This window comes from Falco biarmicus, chromosome 3, assembly GCF_023638135.1.
Source record: "Falco biarmicus isolate bFalBia1 chromosome 3, bFalBia1.pri, whole genome shotgun sequence".
Taxonomy (NCBI): Eukaryota; Metazoa; Chordata; class Aves; order Falconiformes; family Falconidae; genus Falco; species Falco biarmicus.
Window position 1 is genome coordinate 111,663,455 of NC_079290.1, and position 24,977 is coordinate 111,688,431.

The 24,977-nt window shown below is 41.2% G+C and overlaps 1 protein-coding gene across 6 annotated transcripts in view; it reads right to left on the reverse strand.

Moving 5' to 3' along the window:
- VPS13D (vacuolar protein sorting 13 homolog D) overlaps positions 1-24,977 on the reverse strand; it is a 107,521-nt gene that overhangs the window by 20,103 nt on the left and 62,441 nt on the right. For all 6 annotated transcript variants that reach the window (XR_008820604.1, XM_056330492.1, XM_056330494.1 and 3 more), the window contains 5 exons: positions 23,610-23,758; positions 21,103-21,237; positions 20,606-20,773; positions 8,244-8,376; positions 6,109-6,304 (listed from right to left, as the gene is read on the reverse strand). Coding sequence is in view for 5 of the 6 variants with exons in the window: in XM_056330492.1 (XP_056186467.1) it covers positions 6,109-6,304; positions 8,244-8,376; positions 20,606-20,773; positions 21,103-21,237; positions 23,610-23,758 (781 nt within the window). In the remaining variant the exon portion in view is untranslated. The remainder of the gene's footprint in view (positions 1-6,108; positions 6,305-8,243; positions 8,377-20,605; positions 20,774-21,102; positions 21,238-23,609; positions 23,759-24,977) is intronic.

A 24,977-nucleotide genomic window follows, 5' to 3' on the forward strand; every position in this document is an offset into this window, starting at 1 on the left:
CTAGCAGTAACCTCCTGGAGACATCCTTCAGATGTGAAGTAAGGTATCTGCAGCAACGCATAACAAGGTGTCAGCTTGGTTCTACAGCAGGTACCGATCCCTGTCCACCCAGCCCCCTAGAAGGGAAGGGAGAGGGGTACGTCAGCGCGGAGCCTGGGCTCCCAGGCCATGCAGCCTGCTGCCGGGTGCTGCACAGCCAGCAGTGCAGTGTCCTGGGATCTGTGACACTGCTACACGTGCGGCTCTAGACCTACAGACTCTGCTGTAAAATACGATTAAGCAAACTGAATGAAGTTTCAAAGATTCACTTTTCTTTTCCTATCCTGTGGATTAAAAAAAAAAAAACAAACAGAAAAATACATGCATCAGTTATTTTCTTAAATGATGCACAGCAAACCCTGCTCTGTCGTGGAGAACAGAGGCTGTGCTCCCAAGGAACTGTAATTCAGGTCTTGGTCATAGAGGGGGAAGGCAAAGGGAAACAACTGAGATGCCCAGGCTCAGTCTTGGAGGGTGTGGAAAACCAGCTGCCACACACACACAGAAGCTCTTGGACTTAACTCTACTATCCTTTATTTGTAAAGTTATATCACTTTGAAAATTACATTTTTATTTCTTGAAATAGTAAGTTTTATTAACTGAAGCTTGACTTTCGAATTAGCCACTATATGAGCACGTGGAGATTCAGAAGTGCAGTGAAAGGCAGGACGGCAGTGCGCGCCATCCAACTCTCCTGATGGTAGGTGCTCTGGAAGAGTAACCACATGCCTCAGCTGCTTGAATTCCTTCCACAGAGCTTCACGGGGAAGTGGTAGAGTGAAATGCAAAGCTATCTTGACAGGATTCCACTCCCAGTCAAATACAATCATCGCATAAGACTTCTCTGACAAAAAGCCCTACTGGTTTCTTGACATACAGCATGTGAGACTTGTTTCTGTGTAGTCTAGGAAAGACTGCACTTCTTTCTACTCTGAGTCATTACTTTGGAAAATAATTCTGAGTAAAAGCAAGAAAAAAATAAATCATTCTTACAGAAAGCTGTAGAAAAGCAAACCATAGTCCCAACTACAAGCCAGAAGTGTCTCACGGCAGTAAGAAGCACTCTTTGAACAGGCAGAAGGAACAGAGAACCATTTATGTTCATTCTTAAGGGTAGCTTCATTTGTTTAGAAGTCGTTTTAGGTCTTAGGTGATGGATTATTGTCTCTTTCTACTTAAACTAAAAGAAGCTGAGGCGCATTTTCAGAAGAAAAATTGAGACTCAGCAGAACTACAGCAAGTTACCAGTGATAAACGAGAACCTGACAGGAGATTACTGACCAGGTGAGACTGGTAACAGAATGATTAAAGCAGGGAGAAGTGTCTACTGAGGTGCTTCAAAATGCACGGGCACAAACCCAGGCTTGCTTAACTTCAAGGATCTAGTATTTGGAGAGAACAAACTGAGGCGTTTAAAACTCCAGTGAGGACAGCAAAGTACTAAAGAACCTGAAGAGGTCAGAAATATGGCAGGAAATGAAATGGGATTCAACCTACAAAATTGCAACCTGCTTCATCTGGGGAACAATAATCCAGAACACAAATATTAAATGACAAGGAGATCTTTGCAAAGCAGTAAAATAAAATAAAACATAAAAAACTCTTGGGGGGAAAATGGCAAGCAGAAAACTGCATATCGATTTGCAACATGATATGGCAGTAAAACCAGCCAACAATTTTGGATGACCTGCAGAGGACAGCTTGTCACAGAACAGGGACACGACGGTCCCTTTTCACGCAGTACTGATGGGACATACAGACTGGGGGGATTTCAAAGTAGCTCAACAGCATCAGTAGAAGAATCTGGACAGACTAATGACAGAAGAATATGAACCCATAAAATGAAGTTTGACCGTGACCGAAGATCTGACACTGAGGAAGAGCCAATGTCTACAGCCACGTAACGGGGCCACAGGAGTAAAGTGGACAAACTTGCTCAAAAGAAAGCAGATCATTTTAAGGACATGTTATCCCACTGGGGAAAAAAAAAAAAAAAGTGGATATGAAGGAACTTGCACTGCCCAAGTCATTCACAGATTAGACCGATGATTCAGCTAAACTGTCCTTCATGCAGCGTTTCCAGATTTAGACAACACAATGAATACCAGTTGATGGATGTATTTGCTCTCTGGCCTCTAGGAAAATCTTAGGAAGGGCTTGCCAGGAGAAGAATAACATCTCCTTCACCGGAGTCGTGGCCCATACATGACTGACATTACCCTTGAAGTCAGCGCTAGATCAAGGCCAAGGTCAGGATGGAATCTGGGACACACACAGAGGCGTTAAGGTTCAAGCAATATTTATCTGTAAAACCTGAGAACCTTGAGAATACACTCTTTGCAGTGTATCAGCCGAGGTGGTGTTCCATACAATTGGCTATGTATTTTCTACTTCTCAGTGTCACAGGTACTCATGCTCTCAACTCTACTGCTTTTGACCTTACAATCAAACTCCTAGCTAACAGAAAGATGGATGCACAAAGGCAAAAAATAATAATAATTAAAATCACCTGCTGTTGACATGGTCTCAAACAGCTGCACACTTTCAGCTGACGGTATTAAAGTGATGAACAAAAGAACAATTAGCACAGGCTGCTTCTTTCCAGGTGAACTACATTTAAAAGAATCAAACACTTACATAAGGCTTTTCTGTGACCATGAATGGCTCACCAATTTGAAACCATTCTTTCCCAGTACACCCTAGTTCACCGACAGAATGCATTAGAGCTGGGCAAGTCACAAAGTCATCTCCTTACTTCCAAGTTTCACATCACGACTACCGGGAAAGAACACAAACCCTTGCAGCAACAGTTCAAGAACAATCTTAAACTTGCACTGACCTGGCTGAAGCCTGAGAGAAAGCCAGAATGGCAGTTTCCTGCACGACTTGTTAAGTGAGACACACATCTAAATATAAATGTTCTTTACTTGTGCTGCACTAGGACAAAACACGTTTCTAGGAGAGAGCTTTCCAAGCATATCCAGAGACATAACAGCTTTCCTGTCTTGAACTGGTCTTTAAGACTTTTGGCAGTATACGACAAATATGGAAATAATCAGAACTCTTGTATGTGACACTAGAGTACTTGGAACACACAAACCCCACTCAAAAAAAGGTATCGAGTCACAGGCCTTAACTGTTTATAAATGAGATGTATGCTGCATTGTCTACAACTACTTTACATTCTCCTCTGTCTTAAAATTTAGAAGTATTAAGACAGCTTTGTTCATAAACCCCAAGCATAATAAAGTAAACGATTACATAAGAAGTTGTAAGGTGAACCTTGAAAGTTCAGCTTTAAAAAAAAAATATTTTCCCGTACTTTAAACAAATCACCTTTTATACGACCACCATCAGCTATAAAGCCATTGTCTGCACCCCAGCCGCATTCGGGTGGCTCCACGTCCCAGCACGCGGTTCGTGCTAGCTGCACGAGTCCCAGCACAAATCAATACATTCTGAGGCCAAAAGAGACTTGTGTCCCTGTAGCATGGTCACAGTAACGCAAGCTACACAGTGTTCATCAGTGTTCTACTCAATTCAGTAACTTTGCTGGAATTAGAACACGCCTTTTAGGAAAACCTAAAACCTCAAAATTCTTCATCTACATCAAAACTGATCCAATGGTTAAAGTCAAGCAGCTTAAATTCAGGGTTTTTCTAAAATTAAAGCACATAATTACAGAATTGCAAGGGGCCTATAATTTATGTATCATGCTATTTAAATGCAACTGTAATTAACTGGCTGACTCAACTTTGCACCAGTACCGGAAACCTGCACAGACACCGTCAGGCTCAAGATAAGGTCGATGGCTCCTGCCATGCGTATTAACTCTCGTTTTCAGTTGTTCAGAACTACACTTGAGATGTGTTTCTGCCACAAACCGCCACTCGGCAGGGCTGGCCGGGTTGCGGACTCCGCCTGGAGGAGGCTGCATGGCCCAGCCTGCTTAGAATATCCAACTGGAGCCAGCGACTTGGGTCTGGAACACTGCTCTGCTCTGGTTCCAAACCACACATATTTGAACAGTTAACACATGCAGCAGGGGGATATTGGTACACAGCAGTCTCAAAAATGTACAAATCCTTTGTCTTTTTTTTGTAAAATATACCCCTGAAAGAACACTTTGGTCGCTTCATTATATAAGCACAGTAAAAAAAACCCCACCTTACCATACAACATGAGTGCAGGGTTGGTTATAGGAGGTGGTGTGGTTGGGGTTTCTCTCCTCCCTGCCCCCCCCCCCCCCCCCCATTATCTACATATTCTCAAGTACATTTGTTTCTCTAAAATAAGTTTTGCTCTGTTCATCTGAAAAAAAGATTTTGTAGACTGGAGAAGTGTAGTAATTGAGAAAGTTTTTCTTTTGGTGTCCCACCCCCACCCCCCCCCCCCCCGAAGGTTGCTGGGTCAGAAACTTTTTGCATTGTGTGTGTAGACACTAAAATAATTCACAGTGCTTGTCTACGACAACAGTATTTCAGAATCTAGTGGAAGCAAAAATGTGTTTCAGCTCATCTGTCTTAACCCTGTCTCTTAATTGCCAGTTAACAAGTTAAAGGGAAATGCATCAGGCAAGCAAACACAAGCTAGAGATAAGGCTGGGCAGAGGCGCTCCCACCCCTCCCAGTTGCTGTCTGGTTTGTCAGCTGTTGATAGCATCATTGCTACTGGGTATTCCCCGTATCTCCTAGAAGTGTGTCAAGACAGGAATTTTAAGTATCTGTGTATCTTGAAACAAATTAGAATAGAAACACAGCTCAACTACTAAGACAACTAACAGTACAGCCAGGTACGTACTCCTCACCTTTAAATAAATAATTCAATCTGTACAGCCACAAGGTTAAGACATACAAGCAAAACAGTAGATGTGTTCCCTTGGGGATGCCCTTCACGTTCTCATGTAATTTTGTGTACACAGATGTACTTACCGAACTGGATCCTTGGCCTCTTGGGTTTGCAAATCAAGCCAAGTACCAAACACACAAGACGCGGCATGTGAACCCTTCTGTTCTCACAACAAAGTACACCTAGGTTCATTCTTCAGTCTCCTGCACCTCACTCACACTTCATCAAGCTTATTGTTCGTTACTGAAATGCTGACCCCAGACACTTCAGGACTCCAAGTGTGGCACAATAAAACACAGGAAATGGAAAAGCCAAATGGGAAGACAAAACAACCAGAAAACCCAACGTTTTGCAAACATTTTTCTCTAAGCTTTCAACAATAAAGTTTACTTAAGATTTTCCTTCACTTCTTCAGAACGCAGTATCTCATGTACACACAACGGAACTTCTTGGCACGGTACTATCATAAAGTAAACCCCTGGCCACAGAGTAAGAAGGATCTTCTCTTGGAGCCGCCTTTCTAGAACTAGGCCCTTTCTCACTTCCACGCTCATAGTTGGTGTGCATGAACATTCATTTACTTACGACATCGGTCGTTATTTTGTAGAGACCACATCATGCCAGTAACTGAGCACAGGCAGGAAGCCAAAGCCTCTGTGCTGCTGTGCTGACACGTAACATCCACATACGTATGGGGAACAGATAAGCACGCAGACATGGGGGCATATATCCACACTTGCTATGAGAACTATTGTACAAAATGAAAATTAGAAGATAATGGCACTATAGACTGATGCCAGAACTCTTCAAACCTTTGAAGAACTCTTTTTCCACACAGCCAAATGGAACGTGCAGGTAGAGCAGGGAGAACAACTCTCCCATTTCAATTCTGTGGAAGGATTCCATGCTGGAAGTTTCATCTCATTACATACAGCCTCTAAAAAATTTGCTTTAATCTAATGCTGCAGCTTAAGAAATCCCATTTTATGGCGTGGCTTTTCTGTGCAAATTTCAGTCTTTTTATAGTATCGACAAATGGCATCTATTAAAGAAAAAGCCAACTGAAAGCACTGGGCTGCAGCACTAATAACAACTCACAGTCAGTTTGATTAAGTTGTCATTTCTTTGGGTAAGGAAAGATAATCAGATCAGAAACAGCAGCAGGTAATTAATACACATTTTTATAGCATTAAGGATCAGAAATGTGAACTGCTTACTGACCTGGGGCCACTGAGGGTCGCAGTGTCCCTCACCGCCTGTGCAGTTTCCGATGCAAAATCCAGAGCTCCCGCCACAGGTTTGGTCACTGTGCCGACCAGCCCTTTGCCAAGGCCCGATATGAAGCCGCTGACGCCTCCTTCAGTTTTCACACCTTCGACTGTTGAAGTTATGACACTTGTCAGCCCTCCAATGATACCTAGCAGAGACAAGAACGACAAAGTAGGCCAGCAGTATTGGCTCTAAAAATTACAGAGCCTTGCCGCAGCTGATGCTGCCTGCCTACACGATTTACTGTCAAGCTTGACAGAAATGTACTGTGCATTTAGTGCAATACAAAACCTGTTTCAAAACTGATTACATTAGCTAATCACTTTGTACGTGTAGTATACACACAACAACGTCCCACAAAAGAAATGTAATTCCTTATTAAATATGCATATTTTGAAATATTTCCATACTGTTTTATTTCCCAGCTGTATTTACACAAACAGTTCTCATCTGTTCCTGAGGTGAAGGGCTTACTTACAATGTGACAAAACTCTGTTCCCACAAGAGCTTCTAACAATTTGAGACATAAAATAGAAAAGTGCATTTCTCCACTGGAAAAAAAAAAGTCAATTACTTTAAACTGGCATCGTGTGATTGTAACTGTGATGCTGCCGACAGTCATCTCTGTGCATGTTTCCGTTGCTGGGAATCTGAATGCTCTGAAGAAATCAAGAGCCTACTGTGGCTTCTGAAAACTTGGAACAGTTCGTATTACCTGAGAATATTCTTCACAGATCTCACATCTCCACAATTAGTATATCACAATTTTTAGTGAACTGGCCTAAGCGCTCATTTAAAAACATTTACGGCTATTTGGCTCTTCATCTTTCAGCAGCCAGGTCCTCTTTTTAAGTTCTGTAATTGAAGTACAGACCAGGCAGCATCTCAGCTTCCAGACGTGAGAAGGAGAAAGTACTTAAATCACTTCTCTTGAGTAACTAGAGCTTATGGCTAATTCCTACATTTCAACAGATAGGATTTAGCAGTTACTTGCTTTAAAAAAAAAAAAAAAAAAAGAGAAAAAAAAGAAAAAAGCCTAAACAAACAAAAAAACAACCCCAAACCCCCCAAAAGAAACAAAAAAACCTGAATGGGAAGCATATAAAAACTCTACAGAATTAAGACAAAAACAGTCCCGCTAATTACTGGATAATGCAATAGAACAAAGTGCTTTTTTAACTGACTTTTTAGCAAAGACTGACTTATTTCTGATTTTCTGCATTTCTACCAATATGATTTATTTCAGACTTTACAGCACAGTGGGGAGAGAGAAACCTCTCTCACGACCCATTTCAATACCTACGGCAACTCTTTATGACAAAAGTCCAGCTAATGACTTTTGCTTAGCACAGACAAGACTGCCCTGTTGGTGAAAGGCTGACTGTCCTTACACGGGCTGCACCAGTTGCACTAGAAGAATGACATTTAAACAAATGCAGTCATGATGATGCAAAATATAAATATTTGATTTAAACTTGGCTTGTATTAATTTAACCTTCTTCAACAGATAAATCATAACTAAATTGATGTGAGATTCGGCCAAATTAAGATTAGTTCGCTGCCTTTTACACAAATTCACTTCTCTAGTTCTTAGTAGACAAAAACCCAAAACAGAACCACAAAATAACCCAACTGGTGGAATGTGCCTGTGAACTGAGGTACCGATTCTGAGGAAACTCGGGGTTCTGGAACTGAAAGCTATAAGTCCAGCCATACTCTTTTGTTTGTTTGTTTAATTTTTTTTAATTTTAATGTCTGGCCCTCAACAAACCTGTCCCTATGGATATTTTATGCCTCTATAAAGAAATTGAAGTTTTGGATGAACTTTGTTCAAAAATTCATTTTAATTGGAAGAAAAGCTTTTACTTAGTTACAGGTGAAAGCCCTTATTCTTAAATGTAATTTCTGTCAACTACGATCTGCCCGTGCCCCCACTCGACCTGCAAGCACTCAAAGTCAAACACAAAGCCTGGGACAGCTCCACTTCCCTGGCTTCCAGTATCACCCAGTACTGGTACAAACTGCGCTTTTCAGCCAGACCATTACTTTTAAGAGAGAAAGAAGTTAAAATTACAGCTAAGGGTTACCATGTGCAAGTCCATGGATTCCAGCTACGAGATGCTCGCCGCTCGTTGCAGCATGGTACCGAATGTATTCGCGTTCGGTCTGATGTCTGTTATCCATTGTCTTTCCCAAACCATCCGACAAGGTCCCGGCGAACTGCAAGAGTAGAACCAACCTTTTCTGTCACTATCAGAACAACATCTCTTACATCCATTTGCTGAGGAAAACTAGACTCTGGTTGTGAAACAGATTTACACAACTCCTTCTGTTACACGTCTGCAGTCACTCCACCATTCCTGCCATGAAGAAAGCTCTGACACAGATGGACCTGAGCTGTCCACTGGTGCATCCTACATCCTGAGGTGACAGTCCAAAAACCAAGCAGGTGCCCAACTGCAGCAGCCAAGCCAAAACAAATGTAGTCTGTGAAAGATGTACCAGAAGGGCCAGTGACCTTCCAGAAACTCAGGGGAACGTTATTTAGATGCAGCACTTTTCTTCTGCAAAGATATGTGAAAAACTTCAAATACACCCATAACGAAACTAAAACATTTGCAAGAATTAATGATTTTCAGTAACACAATGTAGAAACAGCCCCATTGTGGGAAGAGCTGGCGGGGGAGCCATGCCACGTCCACTGCAGCACACAGGGTGGGGGGTGCACTGGAAGAGGCTATGCTGACAAGCCTCCCCAGGTACTACACACTGTAAAACAAAAGCCTAGGGGCAACCCTGAATGTGTGCATGGAGCATTTTTACTCCTTACACTCACCTTTAGCAGTGTGTGGGAAGACCTGAGACATACTTGCAGATGAAAGGATACCCAAGTCCAAACAGGATCTGGTCTGAGAACTCTGACCATTACTGAGTACGCGTCAATGAAAAAGTACCAAATAAAAGTGATCTATTGTTATCTGTTGACCTTTAGTTTGATGTAATCAGATACAAAACAGAAGCTTGGTGGAGGGAGGGAGGGAGGCAAAAAAAGGAGACAGAAAAACTGAGACCTGACCTCATATTCAGAATATTATTACAGAAAAGGACTGCTAGCAGGTGTTTCCCTGTGCACCTCAGAAATACTTGCCCCAACATGGTTTCTGAAGCCTGTTTTGATAAACAGGATTGTGTCTACCCATATAAATAGGAAAAATAAAGATTTCTAACATAAAAAACACCTCACCCACCCACCCGCACAACACCTTATGACCAGTCTGTGTAGATTCTAATCACTGTATTGAGAAAAATTACTCAGTAGTAGCAAGTTACTTCAGGATTAGAAATCCATGTAAGCATCAGAACGTAAGCAGTTTAAGTCCAGCTTAAACTCTGTAGGGAGGTTTGAACAAGTTAAAGCACAAGAGCAGACTTGCCTCCCCACCCCCCCCACCCCCCAAACGTCTCGCTTTTAGCTGCCTCCTTCGAGAGATGCGGTATTAGATATTAAGACCTGTGGAAGAGCAGTGATGGTGGCTTGCTGAGCTGTTAACCCAGTCATGCAGAAGATAGTCTCCAGATAAACAAAGGTGACAACAAAAGTGTGACCCACCCTTGTCCTCCTTGGTTTTTTTTAATAAGGTGTGACCTGGTAACTTCAAAGTGTGCTTAAGAGTATGTAAATGCCAACATAACTAAATAAAACAGTCTGTGGAACAAATATGAAACTAATCAAGGGAGTTCTAAAACCAGCCCCCCTCCTTTTCTATCCTCATTTTCATAATAAGTTCTTTGTCTACTTGCCGATGAAAAAAAAAACCAAACTACTGACTTGGTCTTTTATCTCTGCATTTTTCCCCATTTCAGATACCCTTTTCCTTGAGAAAGAACTGCAACACAATCCATCAGTATCAGCTAAGCCACGGTACCTGCTTCCTGACCAAAAGGCGCACACGTGCCCCCGGACAGAGCCAGCCCACACAGCAGGCACAGGTAAGGCGGCAGGTATTTCACCTCTCAACCTGCCATCCCCAAACAAAGTGAACTGTGGGTCTTCCAGGCTACTAATTCAAAGTTCTGTAATTTCAATTACTAAAAATATTTCAACTTATCATTAATATGCATTGGTTCATACTTTGCCTTATCCGTTCTGCCTGGACAGAAAAATGAGAACCTCTCCAAGAAGCTCCGTGGATCTGAGCATGTGGCCAACTTCCCTCACAGACACCCCTTTCTCCTCTGACGCTTTTTCTCCCCAAAGCAGATGGCACTTTCTGCATTGCCCCTCCGTGGAAGCACACTGACCTCTTCTCCCAGGTCTGCGTTCCACAGACACTCGATCCCTGGTTTTTCACCCCACACTGTTCACATACGATGTGAAGGTACCACCTGGAAATACACTGCAAGCAGGAATTATGACCCACCACACTTCATTAACTTAAGCTTATGTGGCCTAACATAAACTGATTCTCCTGAGGAGGGTGGGATACGTCCACTTTCACATTTTCTTCCAAATTCCAGGACGTGATGCTACTCTGAGCACTGTCTCTGGAACAAGATGTAAACCACTCAGCACTTCACGATCATTGAAAATGTTATTATGGTTCCATAAACCTGGGGCACGCTGGCCTTAGCTCTGCGGACTCAAGTAAACAGATGATTCATCGTTTTGTTTTACATTTAAATAGTGTCACCAATCAGTATTAACTATCTACAAGATCTGCAAAAGCAGTTGAATCTGTACAAGAAACTAATCCACTCATGTTTTAGTGCATATGTTTGTTTTTCTTTCTTTTTAAAGGGCCAATAATTAAGAAAGTTTTGCCGCAAAAACTTTTACCACCGACTATGTATCATTTGCTGCTTCAGCAACAGACGAAACCCAAACCCGCCCGGTATACAGCATCTGCAAATCAAAGCTGGTGCCAAACAACACGCTTAGAGGGCACAGGGAGAATTCAAAGCAAATGAAAACTCTTTCGAGCCTCTGTACTGCATGTTCCCTCTGAGCCAGATGCATGAAGCACACAGCATGGAAATAAGGTTTCAGTAATCTTTTAAAGCCTTTTAAGCTCTTGGCACTGCCTGGTTCTCTAAGGACATCCCAAAAAGATAAATACACAATTATGACTTTAGTCCAAACATTCCATTGTAATTCTAGCATCAGAGAATGGTACATTTACAAATATTATTGACTGAGCAAAGTAGAACATTCCAAGATGAAATTTTAAGGGAGGAAGTGATGAAATTAAATGTAGGTCAGGTATCACTTCTGTGCAAACCTTACACGAACTGCCTGTAAATTAGGACTCGCAGCATTTGCTCAGTTCTCACTTTTGCTTTGCACGACCCGTTGAAAAAGTTTTGTTGAAGTCCATTCAACGCTCACCCCACCTTTCAAAAAAACCTTGAACACCACGCATCAATGATGTTCATACCTTTATCTCCAATAATAAAGGCTGGATCTCAGAGACCAAAGCACAAATTTAAATATGTTATTTCAGCAAGGTAGAAAAGAGTATTTAAAATTTATTTAGGTTAGAAAGTCTAATGTAAACTGTGAATTGTCACCTTCAGTTCTTATACACAATCTTATATTTTCCAAACAACAGAAATCCCTAGGCATGATGATTAAAACTCATTCCACAGTCTCAATAGTAACTCCCCTAAATACAATTGTCTACGTGAAAGAGAAGACCTGCTTATCACAAGAAACAAAGGCTGTATAGGTAAAGGAAAAACCCAGTGATTATTTGAGTTCTGTCAGATACATTCTTCCTTAAGCCCCAACAGGAACACTGGTTTTGCAGCATCACTGTCCTCCCCTCCGCCACCCTGACATGTACCCTCTTTCTGAGGTACTACCAACAGAAGCAACAGGCATCACAGCACAGGTGGCTTGAAAGGCACAAACATCCCACATCAGTGAACCTAACAGTAAAACCCTAATAAATATATACACACTAAATAAATATTAGCTGGAAAATACTGACACCTCCCTGTGCCAAAAGATATATTCATATATAGTACAAAATGTTTTACACCGACACAATAAGCTGTCTTTTTACCATGACATCATGATGTTTCTTTAGCTATTATCTAGATACATTTAAAATAAAATGTCAAAACATATTTTATATATATATTTAAAAGTTACCTTAACATAAAACATAGCTACAAGTTACATAAACTCAAGTAGACTGACAGCGTTAGGCACTGGAGGCTGCCTTCTTTAAAGTTGTGTTTTGGCTTTTTTTTTTTTAAAAAAAAAAAACCACACATGCACTCCCTTCCTTACTGAACAGAAGGTTTGGAAGCGCAGTTCAGCCAAGTGATTAATTACAGTGGACCATGTCTAAACATTTAACACCTACCTCTAAGTCTCATCCCTGGTGGTTACTTGCCTTCTAGCGGTATCATTAAACATCACCATCTCTGCAGCCTGAGGAAGCCAGTCTCGACACTGACTTCTGACAGTGAAAGGCAACAGTTCAAAATAAAGCATTTATTTCGCTACAAGGAGGCAAAAACCTTCACAGTGTACATGTCACAGGCTAAGGAGACAGCGGTACACGCTGCTAGGATTTGCAGTAGAGTAGTTAGCTATCCTCAAAATCTTGCTGTTAATTCTTTTGGAAGGGTAAAAAGAAAAAAGACGTGCAGTATTCTTGGATACACATAATGACTATGTGCAGTGGGACAGATAAAGTTGTCTAGTAAATTCTTCAGCCTGAGTTTCCTTGCTTTTATTGCAGTGTCTCATGACTGATACTTAAGACATTTCTGTAACTAACCATAAAAATAACTTCTAGAGCAGCTTCTTTACTAATCCAAATACATGCACAGTTATGGATCAGAAGCGCTGCTTGTTTAATTTCACAAACTGGACATCAGCAAGCAGCCAGCCAGCACAGCTTCCTCCTTTCATATTGCTGTGGTCAACTGGGCATTATACTGGGATCAAAAAATTAAATGCTTTAAGGATTTGAAAAAACAGCAGGTGTTTACTTGTCAGATTTAAAAGGCCTAGCTATCTGAAACTGTTCCACAAAATACTTTTACCATGGCTTCTGTCAGCGTTGGAAGAATTACTCAAGATATTTAAGCAAGAAAGTCTGTGAACTCAGGTAAATTTATACTCTCCAGACTTTTATGCTTTCCTTCACGTGCTAATACATACCCGGGTCAACTGTTAAACGCAATCCTAAACAGAAAGGGCAGTTCAGGCTGAGCCCAGAAGGCATTTATAACCGAGTCGAACCGCGTAGAGAGAAACATGTAATGGAACTGTGAATGGAACTGACACACTCTCAATTTAGAGAATACTAAATCAGCAAAATGCTATCATCAGCTTCTCATTTTCAGACATAAACTTTGACCCTCTCTACATTACTGACATCCAAGAGGAGGCAACAGCTTTTCCCATTGAACAAATGTGTTTGAGATTCGGTGCAGCATTCTCCACCCCTATTTATGTCATATAACTAAAGTAACGGAGCTTTAATTAGCTCACATCCCATCATCAACTAAGCTTCCTAATGCATCCCGACAGCGGCGTGCTGGCTGGTGACGTGCGAAGCGTCCCGCTGCGCTGCCCGTGTGGATGCCCAGGGGGCCGGGGGGCAGGGAGCCCCCGGTGCCTGGGGTCCCCCCCCCGGGCTGGCAGCAGCAGGTGCCCCCTGGGCACAGCCCGGTGTCCCGGGCCAGGCAGCCACCCCGCAGGAACCCCTCACACAGACACAGGCAGGGAAAAGTCCACAGCATGAACTTGGAATGACCCCAACTGCAGAGTCACTGGCGGGTTCATCTGGAGGACAACTGGCTTTATTAAACAACTAATACTCTTAACAGATAATTCCCCTCCCCCCAACTTCCAACTCTCGCAAAGCTTTAAGGTCTTCCTATTTGTTTATTTTCTGGGAATGGAATTATTTGCCCTCCTCCACCTCCCTCCTTAAAACCCCCTCTATATACTGAAAACCTGAGAAAACCCTGACAGATCGAGCCTGGTTCTGCAGTTAATAGCTAACCACAATGTATTTGGAGGCGGCACATTACGCTCGGGTTTTAACACCATCTTTACCAACTCTGTGGATTTTTATTTCCCCAGGGCACTTCCAGCTGCAGCCACCCCAGCAGCCAGTCTCTTCCCTGCCACGGTCACCTGGGACGAGTCCCCGGCTCTGGATGAACCCCTATTTAAAAGCCCACAGGTTTTCCACGTTTCCATTAAAGTTTTGAAGAAAACCTAATGCAAAACGCAGACCCGTTAATTCCGCCTGCCATCGTGTGCTGTGTAAGCAGCAAACAGCTCTGAGGGACGATGCGTTTGGATCTGCTGAGCTGATGCCAACCATCTATCGTTACAGCTTCGGAAGGTGCTGCCGCCTCCCGTGGACGTAAACGTCCTCTTTTCCCTCCTCAGGGATGGGCCACCAAAGAACTTCAAGTTTAAATCTGTACTATTTAGCATATTCTACACAACTACATAACTTTATATACACAGTAGGGAGGTGCAGTGAGCCTTCTGTCAGGACTGAAGTCATTAATTCCCAACCCACGCCCCATTTTTTCTCCTTCAGATGCGAATGGTAATATATGGGATGTATGTCCCTGTTTTCATGACATGTTAACCATTCAAAAACTGTAGGTTAAGATCAAATTTCATTTCATCTCTATGATAAATGTTCATTTCTAATTTCACAGTATGATTTGGCAACGTTTTGCATACCACATTTTAAGTTCTCCTTTTTTCACCTAATTCCCCAATGAGTCAGCAAAACAGGAACATTGTATTTTATTTTGCAAAGCTCTAGAGCAGGTGTAAAACATAAAAGTTCTCTGAGACCCCCCCCCCCTTCTGTCTTTTTGTCAAGATGCTCACTTGCAAATTTCTATACACAGCTCAGCACCTCATGCTCCGCAGCGGCTGCGCTGTGCAGGATTCTCACCGCCCGCTGGGTACTTTCTCCTGGAAAAGGCTCACGCAAAGCTGCCGCCCCTGTGCCAGCTGGGTTCCGAGCACGCACGTTTTAAGACATCAAGTCCAGATCAGAACGGTTCTTCCCACAGAATACGTCACCGTTTCCATTTGATCTCACCCATGCCCATTCCTCCACGTAAACCCACGCTGCAGCCAAAGCACGTTCACACACACTTTGCAGAAGCAACTTTGTAAAAGGAAGGGTGAATTTAACCTGAATTGTGAAGAAAACTTTCTCACCAGGATGCTGGCCACACACATCTTATCCCATGGTACAAATGAAAAACAGGAAGAATAAAGTAATACTTCAAACTTCTCAAAGACGATCCTTTAGCCCAAAACCTCTTTCAAAGATACTGATTATAGATACCAGATGTCCTGCACATAAAAAGCGACGCTTTCCATGGCTTCTGATTGTCACTAATTGGCCATAAAACTTGCTGTCCTTTAAAACTGCCAGGAAACGGGGAAATGGCCTCATCTATAATGCTCCTCCCAGCAGTGAAAATTTCTGCCTGGGAATTTCAATTACTTTCATCTCACAATCTGCACATTTTTATACAGATTCTCACTGCTCAGCACCTGAACCTGCACAGGAACTGCTAATCTTTGAAGGAAATGCAAGCTGCACTGGAGATGATTTGCAGTGCCACCTGGATGGATTACCTGAACAAGCTGCAGTAGCCCCTACACAATACTGGGGAAGACACAAGGAAAAAAAATCTGAAGATTACACTGAAGGAAACATAGGGAAAGCTACGTTTGACCTGAACTGTGTAAATCACTTCTAGGAATAGAAAAAAAATATGGCGATTGCTGCTAAATGCCGCAACTTCAATACCTAGAATACCCTTGTAAAGGATGACCATCGGCATTCCCAAAGACCCAAATTAAAAACTGTGAAGTTGCCCAGGAAGACGACATGTATTCCAGCCTTCCTCATTTTTATCCAGTATGGGACCATCAGTAATCATACACATTCTGTGTTAACATATAAACAGAAGAGCAGGGAGTGAAAAATTGTGAAAATACAGAATAGGAGGGAACTCAGAACCTGAATGCCACCATGACCTTTCTACATTACCAGCTGACTATTTTGTTTAATGCTCTCCTGAGGAAAAGACCACCACGTGCTTCTTTCTCAGGCTTCATCTACAAAGGCCTTTGTCAGAAGTTCCCTGTCACCAACACAAGTTTCTTTTTCAGCTACCTGAATTGCATTTTGAGCTAATATTCCAAGAACTACTGAACCACAGTGTCTCCAAAGATACAAGAATGCCAGTTGTTCTTGCTTCTGAATCAAGTAAGAGTGGTTGGTTACATGAACTAAGAAACTTTAAACAGAAGGGAACCATCAGCTCCGAGTGCTTTAAAACATTTGTCTCTGTTCTTGGGTAGAACCTGCTTGAATTGTACCTACTTTCTTGTATTCTGCTAGATCCGCTTCTCATCTTATTTATTGCCAGTTTTGTTAAAGTTAACATTCACACAAGTCAAACACTTGTTCATGATTTGTTTTTAAATAATCCTTTTATTACTTCCTCTTCATTTTCCATTCAGTTATCTTTATTTTTCTGTCACTGCCGACCACTTGAGATTCTGCTTTGATTTATTTCACAATGAGGGTTAAAACTCCTGTTTCCCTTCGTGCTGCTTTCATGCTCCTTTTCTACAAATGCCTCCATGTCAAACACTCACCTGGAGAAATATCCATCTCCTTACTAGCCTTCACATTTTCCTACCTGGTTCCAACACCCCACCTCTTTTCCTATCTCTGTTGAGCACCTCTGTCATTGCTCTGAACCGAGTTAAAATAAATATATGGAATGAAACTCCGGGGCACAGTTCATATGTGCCTCTTCCTCAGCCATAAAAGAAAACACCCACCCACCATACAATTTGTTGCAACTCCTTTACACGTAAGCTTTGGCATCTCGGGTGCCTGCTCCCAAGCCTGCCCCTCAGAACTCTGCCAGCTTCCACAAAAACCCAACGTGGAAATGCAACTGCAGCTGATGGCTTACCTTGCCTTAAGAAGCCTAATTAAATTTATCACTGGAAACTTCAAAGTTCAATATGAAAATTAAGCTATTTCAAGTTCATTAAATTATTCCTTTCGTGAGGAAGGGAGGGACACAACAATTATTTCCATCCAATAAATATGTATGTAGCAGGGTCGTAACAACTGCATTACTATGTGCTCATAATTCAGAAAAGGTAACAGAACTCCTTGTGAGGGTTGAAAGAATCAGGCAAATTAAATACAGTATTGACAAGCTGATTAATCAAATTTTCAATCCTTTACCACCAGGAATTTCATGATGTCAGCACACCACCTATTTGCCAGTAATAGATACAACCACGCTTAATTTTCCATTTGGAGAACACAAGCTACAGAACATTTCTGTTCAGATGCTAATTCAGTGTTCAGTACTTGTTTCTAATTGAAACACCTCTGCAACAGGAATACTTTAGGATTTATGCTATCATGCCTGATGGGGGAAATAAAAAAAAATAACCTGTGGATGCCAAGAATGCAAGACATTTCTACGCATATGGCAACTATAGAAGTCTCCATTCAGAGGGAATGAAATTCCCTCAGGTGTCTATATTTAGGATCAAAGAACTTTTTAAAACACAGAACTTGGAGTCTCCAAGGGATAAAAACTACAAAACTGTCTGCAGTGAACTTTATTTAACCTAAGGTTTTGTGCCAACTTAAATACACTGCAGCTCTCCACTTGAAAGAAGGCATTACCCACTGCGTGTTCTGAAATGCATGGAAAAGCCATTACAGGGATAATCAACAGAACTATAAAATAGGAAAGCAATAACATGACAAAACCAGATACAACTCAAAGAGCTTCATTTTCAATTCAGTCAAGCAGCGTTACTTTTAAAGTGATGATTATAGCATTAAAATTTGTTTATCTATCTACTCACACCTTAAAAGCTAACTGATCTGAAAATCTAGGATAGATTTTTATTTACCCCTTTAAAGGTCAGGTATCCCAACCGGCCGCAGCGGGTGTTCCCCCAGCCACAGCCCTGTGCAGCGCTGCTCACCCAGCTCCGGCTGCGTTACACCAGCCCCACAGGAGCTGCAGGGCTGAGGACCTCTATGGCACGGCTGAATCAGGTGAAAATATACGTTAAAATACCTTCCTACAGAGAGCACCAATAGCAAGATGAAAATGATTTACTGTTTCAGCCATGGTTTTCTTGAGTAACTGGAATTATCCTGCACCCCTTTTTTTTTCTTTACCAAACTTCACATATCCTAGGCATGATCATAAGGCATACACATGGTAGAGCAGAAAGAAGTAAAAGACCAAGTTCCATGCTGTACCACGTACGCAACACGGCACAAATTGTGAAATGTCAGTTTTTTATTATATGGACATTCCTGGCTCCATTTTCTAGCTGATTTAGATGCCTAAAGGCAGCGCGACATATCATTAAGATTAGTTCTTCCCTATATGAACCTTTACCATTATCTTCTATGCAGTAGAATTACGATGCATCCTTTGGAAGAAGGATTAATGAAGAGTTCCAAAATGTACTATTAAGCCTTCCTAAAGGATATAATTCTCTCCTTGTTCTGAAAGGACAAATACATAATCCACATAAGTTTTTACAAGGGAACTGTGTGAAACCTGCATCACAGACATTTTGGATCTATCAAGGAGAAAGAAAAAAATACCTGGGAAGACAGATAAATAGTACATGGGGTGATTTTCAAAGGTATAAATGGGAAGCAGGCACTCAGCTCCTGTTGGATTTTGAAAGGAGTTCAGCATCCAACTGCCCTTCTGCCTTTGAAACTCTTCCTTCACAAAACCTTGGTTACAAATGACTCCAAAGTTCAAAGAATGACCTTGCCCTTGTGGGAAACATAGGAAGGCTCGTGCCTTTTAAAGAAAGATTTATGAGACTGTTGCTGCAGATGTGACTGCAATGAGGAAACAACACTTTACAGAAAGGAAACTCTAAAGAAACAAACTCTATTGGGTGGCGTGGATGGGTCACCAGAGACTGGAACCACGAGCACAAAGTCTGGCCAAACCAGGCATCCGCCCAGAGGGCCCCTGCCCTGGGGAAGCTCAGTAAGCCTCCACCAGGCTGCCTGGATAAGCTGGGATGTGTGGTGCTGACAGTCACAGAATCACTCGGTATGGGGTTAAGACAGGAACATCAACAACATGGTATTTTGTTTAATTTTCTTGAAATTGCCCCAAATGGGCTAATGCTGGGAACAAGGTAATTATGATAGAGAAGGTGTATGTCATCTTCCCTCAGGGTTCAAGTATCTGGGTTAGACATGCTCACAGCTACGCCCGCAGCAATGGACTGGGGATCTCTAGGGCACTCTGACTAGGTTTCATAATGTTACTCTTGATCTACCTGTAATTATGCAAACTCTACATTTTAGCTTTCTCATCTTCTGAATTACCGTTTCCCACTAATGTGGGGCAAAGAGTAGATCTCCTTGTGTATAAGTGCAATAGGTTGTGAAAGGATGAACCATGATAACATACATGTACAAACTTCCCACTTCGGTAAATGAAAATAGTAGGAAGTAAAGAATTTTCCCACAAACAAATCCTAACAACATGTCCTAACATGTCCTTATGTGAAGAAAGCATTATTCCGGCTCTACCCATGATCACAAAGTTCATTTACAGTACATGTTGGTACACCATGCATGTAATGAAAAATATGTCAAGAGCATTATGTTTGTTCAGTATCACGCACAGTATCAGCCATGATGGAAGCCACTTCCTACTTCTGGCTGCCGTCTCAGATCATACCTCTCTCGGGCACTAAGGACAGTTATTTTCACCGATAACACTGATATAGTTGAATTCTCTCAGTTGTTATCAGGAAGGACAAAAGAACATTCCCCATGCAAAGGCTTTGCAATTAAAACTAAAGATAAATGCGTAGCAATCTAGCAATTCCCTAGTTTGTTGCTGTGTGCCACAGGACAATAAAACATCTCAAGTGTTATCATAATAATTTATATTCATATCAGCTTAATCACTTTCCAAAAATAAAAGTTAACAACTCCTGTTACACTAAATAACCCCTTAAATACTCCCAATTTCTATAATGTTCTTTCTCTTGAATATACATCATGTGATAGAACTCTGTTCACTTGCACACAGGAGATGATGCCACACTTAACCAACATTTAAATTCTTGCACTCGTTAACTACTGCATTCAATCTGCAAATATATGTATATCAATAATAAGGCCTCAAGTGGTTTCATTGACTCCTGCAAGGTTTTTGGCATCCCTGAACTGTGTATATAAAATGTTAAAAAAAAAAATAATCTACACTTCAAACACAATTTTTACAAAACAAACGGTACATAACGCAATTTAAAGATGGTCTGTAATTCTGACTGGTTTCCTGACTCTTTTTTGCCTACTGTTCTAGCAAACTTTAATATCATAATTATTACCTTTGCAGCAGAGTTTGATACTCCATGTGTGACGTTTCTTATGAGACCACCAACATTGCCGTATTTTATAAGTCCAGTAACACCTTCTGAAACATCATTCAACAGACCCATAGGGTTGCCAAGGAAATCCACAGAACCTAGAATCCTTGCTGCCTGACTGAGCAGCTCCTGTAGAATCAACAGGAAGAATGAAATACCGCTTACAGATCACACTGACAGCAGCAAGGTTGATTACAAAAGTCCCACCCGCAACAAACCCCTATACAAAATAGTTTCACTGAAGAAATGACCACACAAATATCAGTTAAGATCAACAACAGTTTCACCTTAAAATGCAGTGTATTCTTAGAAGCACGTGATGCTATTTCTCCATGTACCAAAGCAGCAACACAGTGCCAACACTTCAGTAAATAGCCAAGGAAGATTCCTGCGCCCTCAGTAGAGAACTTCTCTGGAAGTTCAGCCTTTGCCACAACGGAAATCTGTATGACACTTACCTCTTGGAAGTGTTTCAGAATGTCATTAATGATAAACTCCTGAGTTTCATATGGATGGACCCTAGTGAAAGGATCCAGATTAATCACAGCATCTTCAAATCGGATTAGAGGAAATCCCAGTGTGCTTTTCAATGCCTATTAAATAAAAGATATTGCTACTTTGATTTTTCTCTCTGCTTCTCATTCACAGGACCCAAATGAATTCATCTTAAAGCAGGTAACAAACCAAAATTATCTGAAGCTGCCAGAGTAATTTACCACTGCTATGCAGACGCTTTGATACAGAGTGCAACCACTCCATAAACCTCTTACCTGTAAGCAATGATCAATTACTACAGCTGCATTTCTTCACTAATTAGGTAGTCATTAAATGCTCTTCCTGATGCAATCTGTTTGTTTTCTACACTTGATAGGGATGTTTCAAAACAAAATGCATTTAAGATTCTATGCTTAGCATTTAGCTGTGTAACTGCTCTATGTTCAATTAAATCAGACCCTAAATCAATTTCCTTGATATACCGTGAAGACAAAGCTGCGTATTTTCCACCCTGCTGAAGTTCTGCGAATGTGTGAAGTGTCAGGATGAGCTGGAATAACATACATAATTTCCTGCGCACCTGAGGCTCATTTCTTCACATTATGTGGTGTACTGAAATTTACACCAGCTTTTTCAGTTACTTGCAAAGAAGAAAACTAAGACAGTAATTAGTCCATGGGCCATCTCTAACTTAACAATTTATACATTAAAAAAATATGTTTGAGGTGGACAAGCCATACATCTATATATACACACACATACAGTCATTTTTGAAAAATTCACAAGAAAACTAATCTTTTAGAGAAAGAAAGAGATCCTCTCTATTTCAGGTCTTGATAATGGCATCTGCACAGTCCTAGTCACCAGAAAATCAGAAGGCGGCAAGAAGCCTGGTACTCGCGTTGCATCTTTCTACATGAATCACTAAAGCGAGCTTGGCAGTAAGGAGTATGAGGTGTTCTGCCATCTGCAGGCAATTAAGGCAAATTACAGGTCTGATTTCAGTTTGCGAGTAAGAAAGGACCTATTTATTTTTCCAGTAAATGGATGACTAACTAGAGTAGTCCTCATTATTCACTTGGGTAGGAAGTAATTTCCTGTTTAACTATCAGATATTATATAAGGCAACTTTGTTAATACTGGTACCTAATAAAAATAATCTGTCTACACCAAATTACCAGACAGCAATGTCCAAGCCAGAAACATTAGAGGTAGTCAGAAAAACTTCTACAAAGGCTCTACTGTGATTATTGTCTCCCTCCTACCCTGAACTCTCCTGTGCTACAAACCTGAATGGAACTCTTTCTGTGGCAGCTAATATACAGAATACAGCCAGTGACTGTTATCGTTGAGGGGGAGAATGTATATGCCAAGTTTTCTCTCGGGAACAATGCTGGCGGCTGCCAAGCCATATCCATACGCAATCTTATACCAAAGGTGGTAGGAAATCCAAACAGAGGAGTGCACATACCAGTTTCTTAAAGGCACTCACCACTAACACTGTTTTCTCTCTATGAATTTGAGATAATCGGATAATAAGCATTTTCACGTTGAAGCTAAACTACAGACACATTCCAGACACTGCTAATGCGAGCTATTGAACTGTCCACTTTGCACACAGATATGGTAAAAGCAGTACAAGAATGCAGGGCTGATGACATTCTGGGTCATCTTGGTAGGACTCCATGATAGACATTCATTCCACAAAACTAAACTTCTTTCAAAACTTGTACATCTTAATGCCCTTAATATCAAGGGCACAAAAAAGCCTGATCAGCGTCTCTATTTTGCTTTTTGAACACACAAGTTGAGTAGGCAGCAGCTCTGTTCCCCCCCAGTGGGGAGGGGTTTTTATGGTTTGTTTGGTTGGCTTGGTTTCAACTCCCCCACCCTGGAGGAAATTAGTTTTATTAGTTCAGAAAGAACCAAAATATTGCTGACTGTTGCCATCTTATTACATCCGGGAAGGTCCCAACACACAAGTTGGGAACGCGGGACACGATTATCTTCTTGCTATAATTTGGGATCCCTGGTTTACCTGGACGACTGTAAACATGACAATATTTTCTGGATGAAAACGCTTAGAGTTGTCCTGCATTTCTACTCCCTAAGTTAAGTAACTTCTTATCTTTCTTCACCCTCACCTCAGCCCTCCCATATGACAGGCATTCCCCTTAAGCTCTTTATACTACTATTAATGTACCTACGATCCTTTGTAAAGCAGTGAGTTATTAGGTTCAGTTGGCTGTGCTTCAACTGAAATTACAAAAATGAAAGAATATTACAGAAGAGACTGGAAATCAATGCAAATTAAATAGTAGAAGTTACTGGAACTTCTATTATTTGTAACTTAAATAACGGAAGAGTAAATGGAAATTAATAGCAGTAAGTTAAAGCTTTTCTGTTCCCTCTTCTTCCTGCACCAGAATCTCCTTACTTGGAAGCGTACGCTGTGAATACATCGCCATACCTTGAGATCCAAAGGCAGCTTGTTGGAAGTGAAGACACTCAACTTTATTTGAGGCACACTAATTTTCAGATTTTCAAAGTAGTATCGCTTTTGTCCTCCACCTTGTTCAACAACCTTTTCATGGAGGTTCTCATCATAATTTTCAACCTCTGCATCCAGACAAAACACAGGAATTGGAATAGATTATACATCAATAAATATGGGGTTATGAATGCATACTCTAATAGTTCATCTCTACAAATAAGAAGTATGTGCGACTGCTCGTGTAGCCATAAAAGTTACTCATGCCTTGTGACATGAAGTTGACCTTTGAGGTTCAAGAATTTTTTTTCAGATCTGCCTGCATCTCTAAAAACTGAATGTGTTTGTAGCTAGCTAAAACATCACCCAAGTGCATAGTTTAAGCTGTTTGAGCTTTTAATCTTGCTTCTAATTTATCTCTGTCAGCATACAGAAACAAGGAGACAAACATAACTACGCAACGTCACCCACTGTGTAGTCACGGTCTTACGTTTTCCTCTCTCCGCTACCTTACACACTAAACTCAATAGTATGTACAAAGCAAGCAAAGTTGACAATCTTCAATTATCACTACAGAATGGACAAAATGCCTACTTGGAAGGGATTCAACAAATCAATTTACATACAGAGTGAGCCAAATATTATTGACACTAACAGGTTCAAATGTTATTTGTAAGAGCACCTTGGTGGTGTGAGAAGGCAGGGGAAAGATGAAAGATTACGAAGTCCTATCAACTCAGGTTGAACAAACTAACATGTTGACTGTAAATGACAAAATATTTTTTGTCTGAATCCTGGATGACTTCATCAGCATCAGTGGATAAACTACAAAGAGTGTACAGTCAATAAGGAAAAAAATCCAGCAAAAGCGTCAGGGTAAACCAAAACAAAGGACAGATTAGTATGCAGCTAAGAGCAAAACCCAAAATCTTTATTTCTCCCCATCACCACAGACCTAAGTCTTTAAGTCCTCTGTGGAACTGGGAAACATAATACTCATAGTTTTTCAGAGACAATTCAGATGTCTGTGGATCAGCCAGATACAGGACTCCTGAGCATCATTTGTAGGCTTGCCCTCATTTGGAATCACGCCAAAAATACTTTTTTTCCTGCAACAGTTGCTTTATTATATAACCCTACAGACCCTACTGCATAATAAAAGTGACTTTTTCAATTGCCACTCCAAAACAAACATTTCAGAAAGTTTCCAAAGTACAGATAAACCCCACAACAGAGGGATTACAACAACATCTATGAGATTAGAAGATTCAAGAGCTCTGTCTTGTCTCACTGAATGGAAGAACACTTGATTACAATTAAAGCTAGGGCTATGGATGCCACAACTAA